General features: G+C 49.0%; 1 protein-coding gene across 1 annotated transcript in view; it reads left to right on the plus strand.

The window, feature by feature from the left end:
• The window catches only part of cfap58 (cilia and flagella associated protein 58), a 53,729-nt gene that overhangs the window by 21,631 nt on the left and 13,791 nt on the right, over positions 1-18,307 (plus strand). Inside the window, exons 12-15 of the mRNA XM_056587288.1 lie at positions 2,019-2,159; positions 5,069-5,292; positions 13,029-13,140; positions 14,080-14,184. Coding sequence (XP_056443263.1) covers positions 2,019-2,159; positions 5,069-5,292; positions 13,029-13,140; positions 14,080-14,184 — 582 coding nt within the window. The remainder of the gene's footprint in view (positions 1-2,018; positions 2,160-5,068; positions 5,293-13,028; positions 13,141-14,079; positions 14,185-18,307) is intronic.

The following is an 18,307-nucleotide window of genomic DNA, read 5'->3' on the forward strand; positions in this document are numbered from 1 at the left end:
TGCCCCTTGGTCTCCACACTGTCCTGCAATTATCCATGTGGCGCACCCCCGTGACACAAAGTCAATAATTCTCTCTGTAGACGGTCAGAAATTCTGCCTGAATATCACACCAACAACAACAGCAACAGCAGCGCCATCTTGTTCTGCTCGTGCGACCCCCATCCCCCCCCCCCCGTCCCTTGTCAAAGGGGGTCACCATCAAGATGTTTCCAGATTTGCTAGTTGTGGCCAAACATTTCACTCCTCTGGCTAAGTCAGTTATTCCATGTGGAGATTCACATCCCCCCTCCCTGTAAAGCAATAAGCCATTCATTTAATGCCCCCCCCCCCCCCCCCCACCACCCTACACCCCTCCTCCCCCCTCCAAGGAGTCGCAGACGTGAGCTTATGTTAAGCTAGGTAGCTTGTGTTTGTGTAGCAGTGTGCTTGGTTATGTGTGGCCCAATTCGTCATTAACACAATTTGAAGCCTCATTAACCAACCCTTTCATGGCATATTATCGTTGGATATTAGTTTTAAATACATAAGGTCTAATATCGACATGGCTGGGATAAGTGCGCTTTCATTACATATTTGATCGAAGCCTGTTCTTCCACAGTGCACCACTATAGGGACGGGGGCAGAGGATATTGATATGTTCATTAGCCTCATGGTGATCAAAGCGTAGGATTTATTGTGTTTTTTTCCCCTTCTGAGTGAGATGATTAACCAGCCCAACAACGGTCGCAGCGGTGGGCTCCTGCGAAATCTATTTCTTATTTTGCTCTTCCTCCCAGAATCTCATTAGGCCCTTCAGTCAGCGGTCGGCCCGCACGCCCAAGGCGTGGAGCGGCACTGTTGATATTAATTTAGCCGTGTTTGATACGAATCAGGACAGTTTACGGCCAAGTTTTCAGATCGCATGAATCACGTCTCTACCCCCACAACCCCCCCAACCTCCAGGACGCAAATTAAACTCGCACAGACCGCATCCACCCGGCGAGGGTGTCGTATGAGTGGATGCAGAAGGGACATGCATTTCAGATCCGACAGATCCGTATTTTTGCATTGTCCATCACACCGGCTAGGCTCTCTTAACTGTTTGAATTATAAACATCCCCAGCCCCAAAGGCGTCCTCATTGACCAGTGAAGTAATGTGTGTCTGCTATTCTTTGCCCGCCGCTATTTGTGTGCGAGACGAGAAGATGGAGCTCCCGGATTTGAATGTCACCGCTGCAACGGAATAAGATAGATGTCCTCAGCCCTTCATTAATTCTTCCACCGAACCCTCCTCCGGTCGGGCGTCTTTAGTCTGAGGCGTGAGGTAATTAGCGGTGGAAGAAGCACGCAGCCTCTGTTATTTGTACAAGGGATTGTTGTACACCGGTACGTATCTAATTATGTTGTGATGGCGACATCACAAACATCTCCGGCGTACTCAGCGGCAAACATGCTCGCAAAAAGGCACATTCTGGGGGAAACGGCCTGTCCTACAAACACCTTAGCAGGGGCACTAATGAGAAATAAACCCCTTCGTTCCCCGACCTGGATCAGCGGAACCGAGTGTTGTACCTGTGCAAGGAGATCGTCATGTGAAACACAAAAACAACAGAAAAAAAAGAAGTACGACTTCAGAATTAAATTAAATTAAAAATCCATGTTTCATGATTCAATTCACGCCTTTATCCCTTAACCCGAACTTACCTCATGACCTCTCACTGGCGCCCTCAGCTCGGCTGCCCAGACACTAAGGATCCTGGGTAGTCCCTTGTCCGACAGAGCGGACACATGATTTCCCCCCACTCCCCCCCTGTGTTCACCAACTTGGGCTGTGATGTAGAAAAGTTTCCTCTACTACAACCTCGGGGCAAATCCAGTCCATGCATGACATTGTTTTGGAACAACAAACAAATGTGCAGGCAGTGTACACCTATACATATGGGTCCGGGCTTATGTGAGTGTGTGTGTGTGTGTGTGTGTGTTTGTGTTGACTCTGCCTCTGTGTCTCTCTCTCTCCCTCTGTAACAACCTGCTCCAGGCGAAACTGCAGCTAATGAAGCAGCAGGCGGAGGAGACAAGGCAGCGCATTGACGGCCAGAAGGCAGAGGAGCGGCAGCTGCAGAGGACCATAGCCGAGGCTGACGCTGAGGCAGCGCGACAGAAGAAAGAGCTGGACCAGGTAAAGGGGGGAGGGGGGGAGTTAAGGGAGGGGAGAGAGAGAACCTGGACCAGGTATGGGGTGAGGGGGGAGAAAAGGGAGGGGAGAGAGAGAACCTGGACCAGGTAAAGGGGGAAGGGGGGAGAAAAGGGGGGGGGGAGAGAGGGAAGAGAGAGCTGGACCAGGTAAAGGGGAGTAGAGCTTAGATCGGTCCCAGAAAAATCAAGCCCGACCCGGCCCGAGCCCGTGCCCGTTCTGTCCGAGCCCTGCCCGACCCGACACATTAACTGTAATTATGAGCCCGAGCCCGATTTCAACCCAACCTTTTTCTAATACAGTAACTTTGTACACATTTGTTACTAGGCCTACTCTGCTAAATATATAGGGATAATGTATAGAATGCCGGTTGTTACCGGGAACTACTTGCCAAAACGAAAAAATTACTTCACATGGCGTGCCTTTTTACAATTTATTCGTTACCAGCATTCGTAGTGTTGATCAGCATAGATATAGTCTGCCAAAGACGTTGACGTCGCTTAGCAACCGAATACGCCGGGGTTGACAAGTTACCGGACTACTACCCATGCATGCATCCATCGGGTCGGCCTCGGCCTCGGGCAGAGAATCTAAACACTAAAGGGGAGTAGGGGGGAGATAAGGGAGGGGAGAGAGAGAACCTGGACCAGGTAAAGGGGAGAGGAGATATGGGAGGGAAAGGTAAAGAGAGAGAGAGAGAGAGAGAGAGAGAGAGAGAGAGAGAGAGAGAGAGAGAGAGAGAGAGAGAGAGAACCTGGGCCAGGTATAGGGGAGCAGGGGGAGATAAGGGAGGGGAGAGAGAGATCCTGGACAAGGTAAAAAAGAGGGGAGGGGGAGGAGAGGGAGGGAGAGAGAGGGGGGAGAGGGGAGAGAGAGAGAGAGAGAGAGAGAGAGAGAGAGAGAGAGAGAGAGAGAGAGAACCTGGAGAGGAGGGTAAGGAGGAGAGAGCGTGAGAGTGGGAGAACCCGAAAATCAGGGGGGAGACGAGGAGGCGCAGGGGGGGGGGGGGGGGGGGGGGGGGGGTGTTGTGAAAGAGGCCTTTCCTTGCTTCAGCGAGCTAACTGGCTGTCCTGATCGCTGTGGGGAGGATGAAAGAGCGCAGTCTGGGCGCGCTCCAAGCTCATTAAACACAGAGCCACCGTCTCCTCTCTGAAGCCCCGGAGCCTTTTAGCAGCCCCGCCACCCCGAGCCAAGGAAGAGGCAGCTGTCCGAAAAGAGACAGCGAACCTCAACACCCCCCTGTCCCGACCGCGTTTGATATGCACAGCGCTGCCGTCGGCAGGTGAGGGTGGGGTTGATAACAAGTTGATAAGCCCAAAGGGTGGGATAGAGACAGAGGGGGGGGGGGGGGGGGGGGGTCAAGTTGCCTTAATATGTCAATTAATGGGGGATTGATGTGTGTGTGTGTGTGTGTGTGTGTGTGTGTGTGTGTGTGTGTGTGTGTGTGTGTGTGTGTGTGTGTGTGTGTGTGTGTGTGTGTGTGTGTGTGTGTGTGTGTGTGTGTGTGCAGGCCTTGGTGCGTGTGTCTTTGGGTTTGAATGTGTCGGTTCCTCTTAACACAAGAGGAACCGACACAAGATCTCACACACACACACACACACACACACACACACACACACACACACACACACACACACACACACACACACACACACACACACACACACACACACACACACACACACACACACACAATGTGTCTGTCTTTTTGTGTGTGTGTGTGTGAGTGCGCATGCGGTTGTGCATCCGCATAACCGGCGTAACCGTGTGTGTCTGTGGGCGTCTGTGGGCTTTTATCGCTGTGCTAGAGGATGGGACGTAAGCCAATGAAAGTGTGATTTTTTGATGGCGATAAACATAATTGTGTTTATGAGGCTTTCCCTTCTCAGCCTGCTTAGTGCCCAATCTGTTTATCAGGGCTCAACGACTCTTGACCAACCAGCGAGAGAGATGGCTGAACACTCCAAGACATACTGCAAATTACACATGCATATATAATATATATAGAAGATAGCGAGAGAGAGAGAGAGCAGGACAGAGAGAGAGAAAAAGGGCATCAAACTGTGAGGGTTTGGGGAGGCTAATGCATTTGAATCCCAATGAGAGCCAGTGTACTATAAATGCATCGACTCAGAGTGCTGTAAGACACTTCAGCGCCTCATTCAACCAAATGGCCTATCTTTCATTAGACAAGGGTGTCAAGCAAAATATGTGATTATTAAAGTTAGTTATGAAAAAGGTTGCAAGCCAAATTAAGCTTTGAGAGGTCAAAAGAAAAGATATGCACTTGATGCAATAACTTATTTGGTTTCCATGGGTAAGACTCTGTAGACGACCTCGACAATTTGTTTACTTTAAACTCTTGAACTTTTTTAGTTTGTTACTCTCTCTGTCTTTACTGTTTACTGCATCTTATCTGAACCAAGGGTCTAAAAGCTTAATTTCTACCCTTTCCCTGGTGATGAGACAGCATCCACACATGAAACTAGCATCCTTATCCCTTTCCGTTTGGAGTTTATATTTTCTCCCCGTGCTCATGTTGGTTTCCTCCCACGCCAAAAAGACGTCCTTGTTAGGTTTAATATTTCGCCCTGGAGTTGGTCCCTGGGCGCTGCACTGTGGCTGCCCACTGCTCCCAGTGCTGCCAGTGATAGGTTAAACGCTCCCAGTACTACTAGTGATGGGTTTAATGCTCCCAGTACTGCCAGTCATGGGTTAAATGCTCCCAGTGCTGCCAGTAATGGGTTAAATGCTCCCATGGCTCCCAGTGACGGGTTGAATACCGAGCCTTACCGGGATAAAAATAAGTATTATTAAATGAAAAAACGGCCAACATTTTTTTAGAGCACCCTTACCAGACATGAGCCACTGACATCTGGTTGTAATGACACCAGGTATACAGCGAGCTGGAGATCCTCGGCTCACAGATGCTGTGCCGCAACGACCAGCTACGGCTGCTCCACCTGGAGCTCAAGACCAAGGACTGCCTCCTCGCCAAGACGGACTTCCAGTACAGCCAGCGGCTGGAGGACATCCGCCTGCTGAAGCTGGACATGCGCAACCTGAGCCGGGAGAAGAGCATCCAGAGCCGGCTGGCCTCCAACGCCAAGGACCTCAGGTGAGGGTTTGAGTAAGGCTAATGGCTAAGACTCGCATAGAGATATACTGTATACTCACTAGATATCGCATTCGGCTTCTAAGCATGCATCAACAATGCCGCCATCTTGCCGCCGGGTAACAACCCACCTGAATGAATAAACGTTGATGAGACAGAGGTCCTTTCTCACTCAAAATCACTCTAAATTGCCCTATTTTTATGCAATCTTCAAGCAAGCTGGTTTCTGACATTCGTCAGACGTGTCTTGATAGTAAAAAAATAAAGTCTATACTATCTTTTGAAATTATTATGATCATTACCAGGAACACCAGAAACCGACCTGCTTGAAAAAATGCTTAAAAACAAGGCGATTTAGAGCAATTTTGAGTGTAAAGGGACCTTCGCCCATCGACGTGTCCACAGGTGGGTGGACACCCCGGGGCAAGATGACGGCCGTATCGATGCATACGTTCCAATGAACAGCGCACTTCAGGCAATGTCTAGTCAGTATATAAATATCTATGACAGACTCGTATCGCGCTGTTTAAAAGTGACCTATTATACCACCAGGTGTGAGTGTTGTTAGCATTACAAGCCGCTTTGAAAATCGGCCTCTTCTGACATCACAAGTGGGCGTGTCCACCTGGATGTGTGCTGGATAGATGAGCAACGTTTGCTACAGTCCACTGGGTTGGCTGGTAGACCGATCTATCCAGCACACATCTAGGTGGACACGCCCACTTGTGATGTCAGAAGAGGCAGATTTTCAAAACGGCTTGTAATGTCTAATCACACTCACACCTGGTGGTATAATATGTCAACTTTAAAGATGCTTTATATACAGTGGGGTAAAACAAGTGGTAAACTTTAATAAAGACAGATATAGGTAAGTAGGTATTAAAAACATAGGTGGGGGAGGGGGACGAGTTTGGAAAAGCATTTCTGTAGAGTTGGGTTTTGAGGGCCTTTTTAATTGATGACAGTGTGGGGGCATTTTGATATGATATGGTAATGAGTTCCACAGAGAGGGGGCAGAGAGAGAGAGAGAGCTCTGTGACTGGAGGGAGGGAAACATCCTTTGTCACATCCTTTGTCACATCCTTGTATCAATGTGTTTCTCATGCCATTATGTCAGTAATAACGTGCGCATTATGTGTCATCATTCAAGTAGCGGGCTGTGTCCCACAACGTTTGCACTGGACGACGGATAGGGAGGTCAAAAATGAATGCATCACACAGAGATAATCAGAGGCTGTGAATGCACAAGAAAGAGGGGAATATTCTGCAGTTTTTACTTATTCAACCAGGCAAGTTGTTAAGAACTAATTATGACCCACAATGGCGGCCTGGCAGGTGTAAAAAGGGGGTGTGACGGCTTGACAGTATAAGTGTTGGCGTGACAGGAAAATGAAAAAAAGGATAAAACATTGATTTGGAAGTGGTGGGACAAGCCTGCGGGACAGACATTTGCAACAGCCGTGTGGGACAGACTTGTGAGACTGGCAGTTAAGCGGAGCACAGAGCCAGGGTTAAACGAGTCGTCGACGGCCCACCAAACTGTCTGAAGAGGTAGTTCTCCACAGGCATACATGGATCACGGATGCAAGAGATGTGCTCCCAGCTGGAGATTAACATTAATTCCTGTTCTACACATAAAGCAGTAGATAAATTGTTTCATGTAGCCTATCTTCACCCTTACTTCAACTGATGTGTTGTGCATCCTAAAATGTGTTCTGACCGTGACATCGCAGTAAGTGGGCACAACTTCGGTGACGTAGCCCTCTATTCTTGAATCGTCCGAATTCCTTGTCGGCAGTATACTTTCTACGAGATCGAAAACTTCTTGACCTTCTTCTGTAAACTCGTCAATTATCACGGAGGCCGCGGCTATTACAAAGGCCTTTCTGGTCGCCATTTGTTTGTTTACAGTTTGTTTAAAGTTTAAAACTAACGTTTAGAACGTTGTCTAAAAATCTTTCAAATCTTATTGTTTAAAGTCACTGCGAACGTTCGCCTATGTTTGGCGATTCTGAACGCACCTCTGGAATCCTGAAAGGGAAGGCAAACATCTTGTGGCTGATCTGAATTCCCATACAAACCAGTGCCATTGCTCATGTTTTAGGGTTATGCCCAGTAGCAGAGGCCTTTGCTGCTGCTTAACCTTCCGAAGCCTTCACCCGGTCCCCAGTCGCCTCAATAATTAACCAATGAGCCCGCATTATGCACTTGTATTCCGGGAGGGCTTTTCATTCTGCAATTATTTCATTATTAAACTTGAAGGGAATGATCTTATCTCTGGGCTGCTCGTGGCAGATGCTCAGAGGAGATTACATGATCGCACTCCCTTGCTGTATAATGCATCCCTTTTACAGACAAACACATTTCATCCACATCGCACACAAAGCATAACGCAAAACGACCGCGCTAGGAGACGTGAACAAAGAACGCATGTCACTCTGTACCAGGGGGGGATGAGATTTTGCCATATGATTCCTAATGAATCGTGGCTTTTTATTTTTTATATTCTTCATTGAATGCTTTGCGTTTTGTAGCGCCACACGTTATGAATAAAACAGTTATCTTCCAATAACGGGAGACCCCGGAGTGGTCTATTCCGCTTAGACCAGTTACCAACCATAAGATATTAGTTACTCTCATCTTCAGTGTTATCGTCGCTTGGAGCATATTGTTTTGCATCGTCAAGGCAACGTCAGGTCGATTGTGTTTTCGCCCGTAGTTTTTAATATTGGGTTGGTAGCTCATAGTTTCCGACCTGTCGAAGGCAGAGGTGTACGTACGTTTATTGAAAAAGAACACACGGTCTTGGGATCATTATCGGCCAGGATAAGCATCAGGATTAAGTATCAACAAGGCTGTGGTATGAACCCAAATTACTGAACTAGAGATAACTAAAGTGGCCGGATAATAATAAGTACTGGTGTGAGCTGATGCAGTATGTTACCATGGAAAAGCAGCACATTTTCGAATCAGTGATGGATTCTGCGTAGCGCTTAGCTGTGTGCCACAACAAATAGGGGATGCTTATCCTCACGGGCCCTTCAGTGCAGGCTCGCGGGCAGCGCGCCAACAGGCTTTGAACGGGATCGTCACGGCTCCATGTTAGTTTGGAGTTGGTCCAGAGTTTAATAAGCAGGAAGTTCTTTTTGAAATCCTGTCTTAAAGTACGTATAAAGTCAACGCTTCAGGCTTTGTTCATATCCCTGGCATCGGATTTGGTGTATAGCACTCGCGTCATACAGGACACTATTTAATGCGCTCCATAATGAGTGGAATAGGCTACATTCCGTAGCACTGTCTTGTGGCTTCCATCTTCCTGCATGTCTTCCTCCTTGCGCCGTCCGAGAGAGCTTCATTACAACGGTATGCGGCTAAACGGGGCCATGTGGACACCACGTGACACCAGGAAGACCATTCAGACACGCTGGCTCTGAGGAGTATACCCCTGCCCGTCTCCCCGGCCGTGATCTCGAGCCGCACTTTGATAACTCGGATGACAGAAGCAGCTCCCTCTCTCTCTCTCCCCTCTCATGTGTCCGAGTGGACACATTGCGGCTCTGTTCCCGCTGTCCCGAGACGCCACCGCCGCCGCCGCCGCCGCCGCCGCCGCCGCCGCCGCCGCCGCCTTCCTGTACCCATATGGCTCTCTAACTCTGGATGTACACTGGAGAGGAGTGGAGCCTCGCTGTGCTATTCACAGCCACGGGCTCATTAGGTGCTAAGCCTTCCCTACGACTTCCCCCTCTGCCGGAGATCAAATGCTGCAGACGGACAGATGGATTCTTAGCTACCCCCCCCCCCCCCCCCCCCAACAAACACACACACACACACGTGCGCGTGCTTACACACGTGCAAGCACACACGCACACAAAAACACACATACACACACTTGTACACTTATACACATAAACACATACAGGGGCACACAGACTAACACATATAAACACAAACAGTGGCACACAGACTCACACCTATAACCACACACAGTGGCACACAGACTCACACGCACACGTACACAAACACATCTAACTTGTAACAAAAGCCCTTTTACATCTATTAGATATACAAAGTCACACAGAGACACACACACACACACACACACACACACACACACACACACACACACACACACACACACACACACACACACACACACACACACACACACACACACACACACACACTCACTTGCGGCCACACAAACAGGGGGATTATACATATTAGACATGGCCATTTTTCAATCCATAATTATCATATTAGTGTATGACTCCTTTCCACATTACCTAATGGCCCCATCCTTGACTGGCCCAGTCTATGTTCACTGCAAGCTTTTGCTAATCTCTGTGTAGCATCATGTCTGCTGCCATTAATAAATACTGTTGGCTAGTGTTGTTTAGTGGTTAGTGTATCTCAGCCCCCACGCTGTCCGTCTCACTCACTCTCGCTCTCTCTCTCACATCATCGCTCTCTGTTTTTGTTTTGTTTGCATCTTCGTGTGTGCCGGTGTGTCTTCATTTGGGTGTGTGCTTGTGTGTTTTGAAGATACCCAAAAAAACATGCAGATCTCTCACAGGGATCAGCCACCCGATGTGGATTAGAAATCGAACTAGGGCACTCATCCTCGTTCCATCTCGTCTCATTGGGATTGCCCTGTTGGGGCTTCTGATGTCCCTCATGTGGAGAGACGATGAACGCTGCTCTGAGATTTTTCTTCCCTTTGTCATTGCCATTGTTATTATTTCCTTCAGCTTCACACATACACGTAATTCAATCCACAACACACCCACTCTGATGGGCATACGCCCACGCACACGCACGCACTTATGTAGAATGGAGTGCCAAAATGGTCAAAACTACACATCTCGGACACGTTTGTTCACTAAAATCCACGTAAGATACGGTGTTTAAGGTTTAATAATACCGTCCTTAACACTGTTGTGTTACGCCGGCATAAAAAACTGCGTTTTGGTCGACGCTTTTAACGCATTGAATAGCGCATTAAATAGCATGTTCAATAGCCCATTTTCTGTCCAATTAGTTCATAATCACTGACTGCGAGAATCAAGAGGAGGAGCTAATTTGACCGCTATCAAAAATGTCCTACTAAATTTCTTAAATAGCGTTAATAAAGCTTTCCAAAACGCTGCCTTTTACCCCATTGTAGAGTTGAGGCAAAGCAGCCTAGAAGACAGCTTTTTTTAACCACTAAAACGGCGCATTTATCATGGATTTTTCTTTAATTAGAAAACATCTGCACTGAGACGTAATATTGACCATTTTGGCCTTCCATACACATATGGAAGAAAGCACAAACGTACACAAACGTACCCACACACACACACACACAAACACACACACACACACACACACACACACACACACACACACACACACACACACACACACACACACACACACAACCCCACACACACAACCCCACACACACAACCCCACACACAACCCAGGTTAGTATGTGAGAGCTTGTGCGCACAAATAATCAATATTGATGCATAGAAATGGCGGGGGTTGAATAAAGCAGTGACGAGGCGGCGCTTGGTCCAAGGTGTTGATTAAACTCGGAGGCACAGGCGGAAGCCGTTCTGTGTCTGCCCGCACCAGCCAGAGTGAATCAATCAAAGTCACATGCCATGCACATGCATGCCCGCAAACGCACGCACACACTACACACACAAACTACACGCACACGCAAAACTACACAAATGCACACAAATGCACACACACACGCGCACAAAAAAGCAATGCAGCCCATATCAGCATCAGGTCTTTCAATCCACGTCAGTCACAGTTAATGCAAATGTCCCTGAGTATGCCAAGGGAAAAGGCATAATTAGGTTTCAGCTTTTTTCCTTGTGTATCTCCCTGACAGGAGCACACACACCTGGTATGTCCTCCTCTGCAGAGAAGGTCATGAGGAAAGCTCTACTTTTTCTCCCCATGAACGCGTCCCTTCGTCCTCTACAACCGTGGACGTTATTCTCTGGTGTGCGATGGGCACTAAGACCCACGGTTCAGAGTGTTGGCAGTTTCCCCTTCTCCAGCCATGTGGACTTAGACATGCATGGCTTCAACTCTGAGAGGAGCATATGCCACTGCTTCTGTCTTCCACTTGTCACCATGACTATTGCCTTTATGGGTCAGCAGTCATCTCGACACGGTCCCACTGTGCTTCCTGCGTTCCTGATGCATGGGTCTTCCACCCATGCATCACTGGACGCAATGGAGTTCTGACTACTTTGTCAATTATCCTTCACCATTGTGTTTAGAGATGTGTATTTTTATTGCTGAACCGGCCTTGTTATGCACACTCGACTAGAGCACAAATTCACAAACAATGCGAAAGCTCATTTAGAAGATCCTTTGTTGTAAACAAGCTAATGGCCATATCTTGCATTCATATCTCTCTCTCTCTCTCCCTCTCTCCCCATTCTCTCTCTCTCTCTCTCTCTCTCTCTCTCTCTCTCTCTCTCTCTCTCTCTCTCTCTCTCTCTCTCTCTCTCTCTCTCTCTCTCTCTCTCTCTCTCTCTCTCTCTCTCTCTCTCTGGCTAATGAGCAGTCACTTTATGGCTATTTTTCTCCTGGTAAAAAATAATCTCATTGCCCCAGTGGATAGGAATTTTCTTGTCTGGTTTTCCACTTAATTGGTTAGCAGACGGCCAGTCTGACGCCTTACCTTTGAATCCTGGGCGCCAAAGGAGGCTCGTTGGCTAGCGGCGCTCACTCATATAAATGGGATGAAATGCGTTCGACATGTGTTTTTAGCATTCTGGGATGATCAGGGTTCAGTCGGATGAGCACGGTCTTGATGCATCGATTCCCTCAAAAACGGTTCCCTCAACCTGTCGGTCGTGTCAGATCCGGACCATTCTGTTGCTTATGATGGTGGTGATAGTGGGGATCTTTACAATGGAAAAGCACTGATCAGTTAAATCCTTAAGGTCATTCCCGCCACCTCTTCCATCCCTCCAAGCTATCGCTGTGTTTCCACTCTGACCTGAAATCCCTCGTTCCATCACCCCTTCAGTTCCCCTAAGACTCGACGCATTGTTTTGTAGAGATATTTTCTTTGCACTATACACATCATGTGATATACTATGCAGGCTTGCATTGTTTGTGTTGATTTATGCCTATTAAGCCTTCTGTATTAAAATATGACGTCCTATCCTATTGTAAGGTTAAGGGGTTCAATTCCCAGTGAGCCAGCAAGGGCTAGCTCACTGTGGTAAATAAGGCACTTCATATAAAGGCGTCGGAAAAACGGCATGCATTACCCTTTTGCGCCGAGGAAAACCAGGCCAAACTGGTAGCGGGTGTTGTAGGGTCAACATAAGACCTTAGATTACAGTGTTTTCGAGATAGGGTTCAAATGAGATACACAAGTTGATACTCTGCGATGTACGCAGTCTCCAGGAGATATTCTAATTCCCTATAACCCTCGGCCCACTCGCGTCATACAAACCCATCGGCATATGATGTGGAGTGCACATCTTCAACTTTGTAACGTCCCTACTTCCCATTCTAAAGCTACCAGGGTCAAAGGGGGCAGCGGTCCTCAAAACGTGTTTCACTAGTGTACCACCTCAAAAGATGTGAGGAACAAACAAGTACCACAGTAATCCCTGAAAGTACCGTAAACTTCCCCCCCCGTTTTGACAAACACTGACAGGGTCGAATGTTGTACACCGCCGACGTTGGGTTGAATGTGCGTCTGTGCGTTGCAGACGGGAGCTGTTCCACATCCACAAAGAGCTGCTGCAGGAGAGGAGGAGGTTCTGCACACTGGAGGAGCAGCTTAGGACCCCCATGAACGTTCACCACTGGCGGAAGCTCGAGGTGAGGACCCTTTCTGTGTGTGTGCGTAAAGTCCTTTTCAGCAAAGGAAGGAGAGAGACATGCCTCGGGTCAGACGAGCAGTCCTGCGAGACCGCCCCCCCGCCTCCTTATCCGTTGTAATTGTGAAGGAGCGTATGTGCCGGAAACAGCAGCCGCAGAGGGCAGTGTGTGTGTCCGGTGCTGTGGAACATCACGTTTCTGTGGTGCCAGAGTTGGATGTGTGGTGTGTGTGAGTGAGTGGTGGTGACCCCCATCGTGCCCTTGCTCACTGTGAAATTCCCCACGGGTGGAGAAATAGAAAAGAACTGGATGCATGTAGCTCTCTCCGCCTCCTCCAAAGAGCATCGGAATCATTTAAACACACGCCGGGGCTCCCCAGATCGCCAAGGTGCCGGCCTCGAGGGGTGAAGGTTAGGGCTCGGCCCGTTGCAGCGATTAAACCCCTGACTCTCTCCTCTTCCTCCTCCTCCTCATCCTCATCATCCTCCAACTCTTCATCAACCTTTTCCTCCTCCTCATCCTCATCCACTCCATCTACCTCTTCCTCCTCAACCTCATCAACCACCTCTTCCTTCTCCCCCTCATCAACCTCCTCCTCCTCAACCTTCTCTTCTTCCTCGACCTCCTCTTCCTCCTCCTCCTTCTCATCTTCATCAACCTCCTCCTCAACCTTCTCTTCTTCCTCCTCCTCCTTCTCCTCATCCTCATCCGCCTCTTCCTCCTCCTCCTCATCTTCATAAACCTCCTCCTCTTCATCATCTTCCTCCTCCTCAACCTCCTCAAACTCATCTTTCTCAACCACTTCAATCTCTTCCTCCTCCTCCTCAACCTTCTCCCCTCATCATCCTCCTCTTCATCCTCCTCATCCTCCTCCTCCTCCTCCTCCTCCTCCTTCTCCTTCTCATCTTCATCAACCTCCTCCTCCTCCTTCTCTTGCAGGCCAACGACCCTGAATACTTTGAGCTCATCCAGAAGGCCCAGGACCTGCAGAAGGCGCTGGTCACCAAGAACCAAGAGGTGATGGACAAAGACCTCCTGCTGAAGGTGAACATTTAATTTTCAACATTTAATTTTCATCACACTGCACACGCAAATGCACGCACACAGGACAAGGAATGCCTTGAAAGCCACACACCCAAACTGTAGCGTGGCAGATGGGTTTCACCATGCACTGTTGAAAGCGTTTTTCAGTTTTTAAATCTTTTAATTTTTTTAGGGTCTGTCCGTCTGTTTGCCTGTCTGTCTGTGTGTCTGTCTGTGTGTCTGGCAATGGGGTGAGGAGACAGACTTGAGTGATCGGTGATAAGAAACGAAGGACAGACATTTTGTCCGTCTGAGATATTAGAAAACGTATTTGTTTGATTCGTAATGGTAACTTTAAACAAAAAATGTGCAGTCAACAAGGGAGGGGCTGGGTTGGGGGCAGCTATAAAAAGAAACAAACTCATGCATAAAGAAATACATGTCACACAAGACTACTGCAACCCTAACAAAACATGGTGTACGGTATTGCTCAGTATGACAGCAGCGCTCGCAACACACACACACACACACACACACACACACACACACACACACACACACACACACACACACACACACACACACACACACACACACACACACACACACACACACACACACACACACAGACTAACACACACACACACACACACACACACACACACACACACACACACACACACACACACACACACAGACTAACACACTCACACACTCACACAGGAGACACACACACACACACACACACACACACACACACACACACACACACACACACACACACACACACACACACACACACACACACACACACACACACACACACACAGATACACATTTCATATGCAAAAGTGGATGTAGACGGCCTGTCTTCCTGAGGCTCCGCTGGCCTCGCTGCCCGCCTTGCCTCTGATTGCATCAATGGGACGGTGTCGAGCAAAAAAGGGATTGTTTTCGTATTTTGTATTCGCCGCCGTGCTCTGCACCTCTCCCTCCCGGTGGTGTGAGGCCCTCCCTCTGATTCCGCTGCTCGCCGCCCGACCGCTGTGCAGTCTCTCGGCCACGTCGCACCTTTCCCCGTTTGTGGTTTCCATGCATGCGATACGCCGCTGTCGTTAAATCATCTGTGTGCGGCGATGCCGAGGGCTCGGGAAGAATACGCAAACATTACCCCGCCATAAACCATAGTGAGATAAGATTGGGAGATTTGCTGGTGCCATACTGATGGATATACAGCCCGGGAGGGAGGGAGAGGGAGAGGGAGAGGGAGGGAGAGAGAGAGAGGGAGAGAGAGAGAGGGAGAGAGAGAGAGAGAGAGAGAGAGAGAGAGAGAGAGAGAGAGAGAGAGAGAGAGAGAGAGAGAGAGAGAGAGAGAGAGAGAGAGAGAGAGAGAGAGAGAGAGAGAGAGAGAGAGAGAGAGAGAGAGAGAGAGAGAGAGAGAGAGAGAGAGAGAGAGAGAGAGAGAGAGCACTGTCATTCTTTATTCTTCACTATTGGACATAGACAATTTGTTTTCCCACCACTGATGGAACAACATAAGAACAACAATCAAGAGGAGACAATACAAGCCCAATGAGGAACTCTAATGAACAGGGCTCAGACGTCACACCCCTAAAAACATGTTTTGGTGCTGAACATCAGCACAACGTGAAGCCACTCTCTCCATTGAAAGCCCTGCTGTCGAAGACTGCGAAACCACTCCGATATCTAAAACTGAGTCTCTTGGGAAAATAACTACAGCGGTCACGGGAACCTTTTGCCTGGGTCAGAAGCAGTCGGACGTCCGCGTCGTGTTGTGTCGCCGTGGGGATAGGCGACTCTGCTCGTGGCTGGGCGATCATCACTGCTGTCGCCGTGCACCATCGGCTAGGACGCCGTCACGCTGCTTCCCAGCTACCTCAGGACCCGGCAGCCATGTTGTCGGCAATGTCGAGGCGACCTTATCGAAAAATTGGTGATGAGGTCATTCCCGGAGTGCAGACTTTCTCAATCATTTTTGATTCAGGACTCGGTACTTTTTAATTTGGACAAGTATTGTTTGCTTCATTTCTTTATGGGGAGAAAACCAAACGACGAACAGTCCGACAAACAAAAGCCAGGATGACAGGAGGTAAAATACAAAAAAAGGAAATCACTTAAAAGGGAATGCTTTCAATATTTGTAATGATTGCCGGCACTATCATCCGAGTGCAAACAGACTCAAGTGTAAGAGTGGCAGCGGAAGACATGTGGCAGCCAAAACAAGACAGACAGACAGCAATCTGAGCTAAAATCACAAGAGCACGAGTAAATGAGAGATGTCTCCTGAAGCAACAGACTGGAACATTGAATAACAGGACAGAGAGCGGGACGGGGTTTGAATGCAAGCCGTGATAGCGAAACAATAGCCAGGTGAGCTTTTCTGCGGAGATTACCTGTCCCTCTAGTGGACAGGTAAGGGAGCACACAGGAATTGACAGGAAAATAACTGGAAACACTGAGGAAATGCCATTATTAGCGGGAGAAGAATATACAGGAATTAGAACAGAAGGATCCATATTAAGTGGCAGGCACACACACACAGGCACACACACGCACGCACGCACGCACGCACACACGCACGCACACACACACACAGGCACACATGGAGGCACACACACTGTGCTCCCGTTTGATCCCTCGCTGATGGCTGATATCTGCAATCTTTATTTTTTTCTCGTTTCATTATTTATTTCCCAGATATAGAGAAGTCAGAGGGAGTGCAAATCAGGGGATATTAGCCCATCTGTCAGCCGGGAACAGGGCCGCTGCATGTCTCTTCTGACGTACAGCCGGTGTACGTCTGTCTGTGACATGCCTGCATGACATGCCTGCACTGGGGAGGAGGAGGAGGAGGAGGAGGTGGAGCAGGGGGTGGTGCAGACTCCCAGTTACTGCTGAACTCCTCACTATTCTGCTCCGATCCTTCACTTACTGGCTCGTTGTGAGCTCTGCACGTACGCTCTATCCCCCTGCATGGTGATGGTGATGGTGGCGCAGTTGTTAGTGGTCGAGTTGTTGTGGTTTTTTGGTGGTCGAGTTCTTTCGTTTTTTTAATCTGGTGCTGGTGGGGTTGTTCGTGGTAGAGTGGTTGGTGGCGGTGGTGGTGAAGTTGTTGTATTTATCTGGCGATGGTGGAGTGGTTTCTGGTGGGGGATGGTGAAGTGGTTGGGGCAGGTGGTGGAGTTGTCGGTGGTGTTGGAGTCTTTGTTGTTCTTGTTGCTTGTGGTGGAGTGGGTGGTGGCGGTGGTGGTGGTGGTGGTGGTGGTGGTGGTGGTGGTGGTGGTGGTGGTGGTGGTGGTGGTGGGGTTGTTGCCGGTGGTGTGCGTGGTCGAGTTGTTGTTGTTTTCCCCCACCTGCTAGTCACTCGCGGGGTCTCTTGTACCTTTTTATGTAGCCAGCACAAGAGGTTCAAGCAGTGCTCTCTCTCTGTGGTTCCTGTCTCCACAAGCTGTACCTTTCATACCCTCTCCCTCTCCCCTGCTGAGCCCTCCCCTCTGCTCGGCTCTCTGTTTCCTGCTGTACTCTTGTGTGTTCCCTCCACGCCCTCTGTTTATCTCTCACATCTGCACGCAAACAAACGGACGCAAACACATGGATGGATGCACATAAGCGATGAGGCCTCCCTCCCAAGCCCGCTCGGAATTATCTCCACCGGGACATTTGTTTTATCTTTCGACGTTATCCCTGACCGGGCTTCCCCGGAGAGGCCAGTTTGTCTCCGGTGTGACGAATAGGACATTTTGGTGTTCTCCTTCTTTGTCTCTCCTCCCTTTTCCTGCTCTTGCTCGTTCTGCCTTCCCCTGACTCCGCACCCTGTGTATCTTAAGGGAGCACTCAGGCAAAATACTTGATATGGCATCGCTGGCCTCTTCCAGGGGAGAGCTGACAAGATAAACCTTGTGAAGAAGCCCCCCTCCCCCCCCCCCCCCCCCCCCCTGCACTTGATTGCTGCCATTAATGTCATTCCAAAAGGGAAGACCCCGCTAAGTGGTGCTAATGGTTCTGTTTTGGGGTGTTTTTGAAGCCTCTAAGAAGTTGGATTGACGCCCTCGGTGATTAGGGGCGGGGATGTTTTTACGTGGGCACTCAGTACCTTCATCAAGGTGTCCCTCTGGTAAAAGGT

The sequence above is a fragment of the Gadus chalcogrammus genome, chromosome 3 (genome assembly GCF_026213295.1).
Source record: "Gadus chalcogrammus isolate NIFS_2021 chromosome 3, NIFS_Gcha_1.0, whole genome shotgun sequence".
In the NCBI taxonomy this organism is placed as follows: Eukaryota; Metazoa; Chordata; class Actinopteri; order Gadiformes; family Gadidae; genus Gadus; species Gadus chalcogrammus.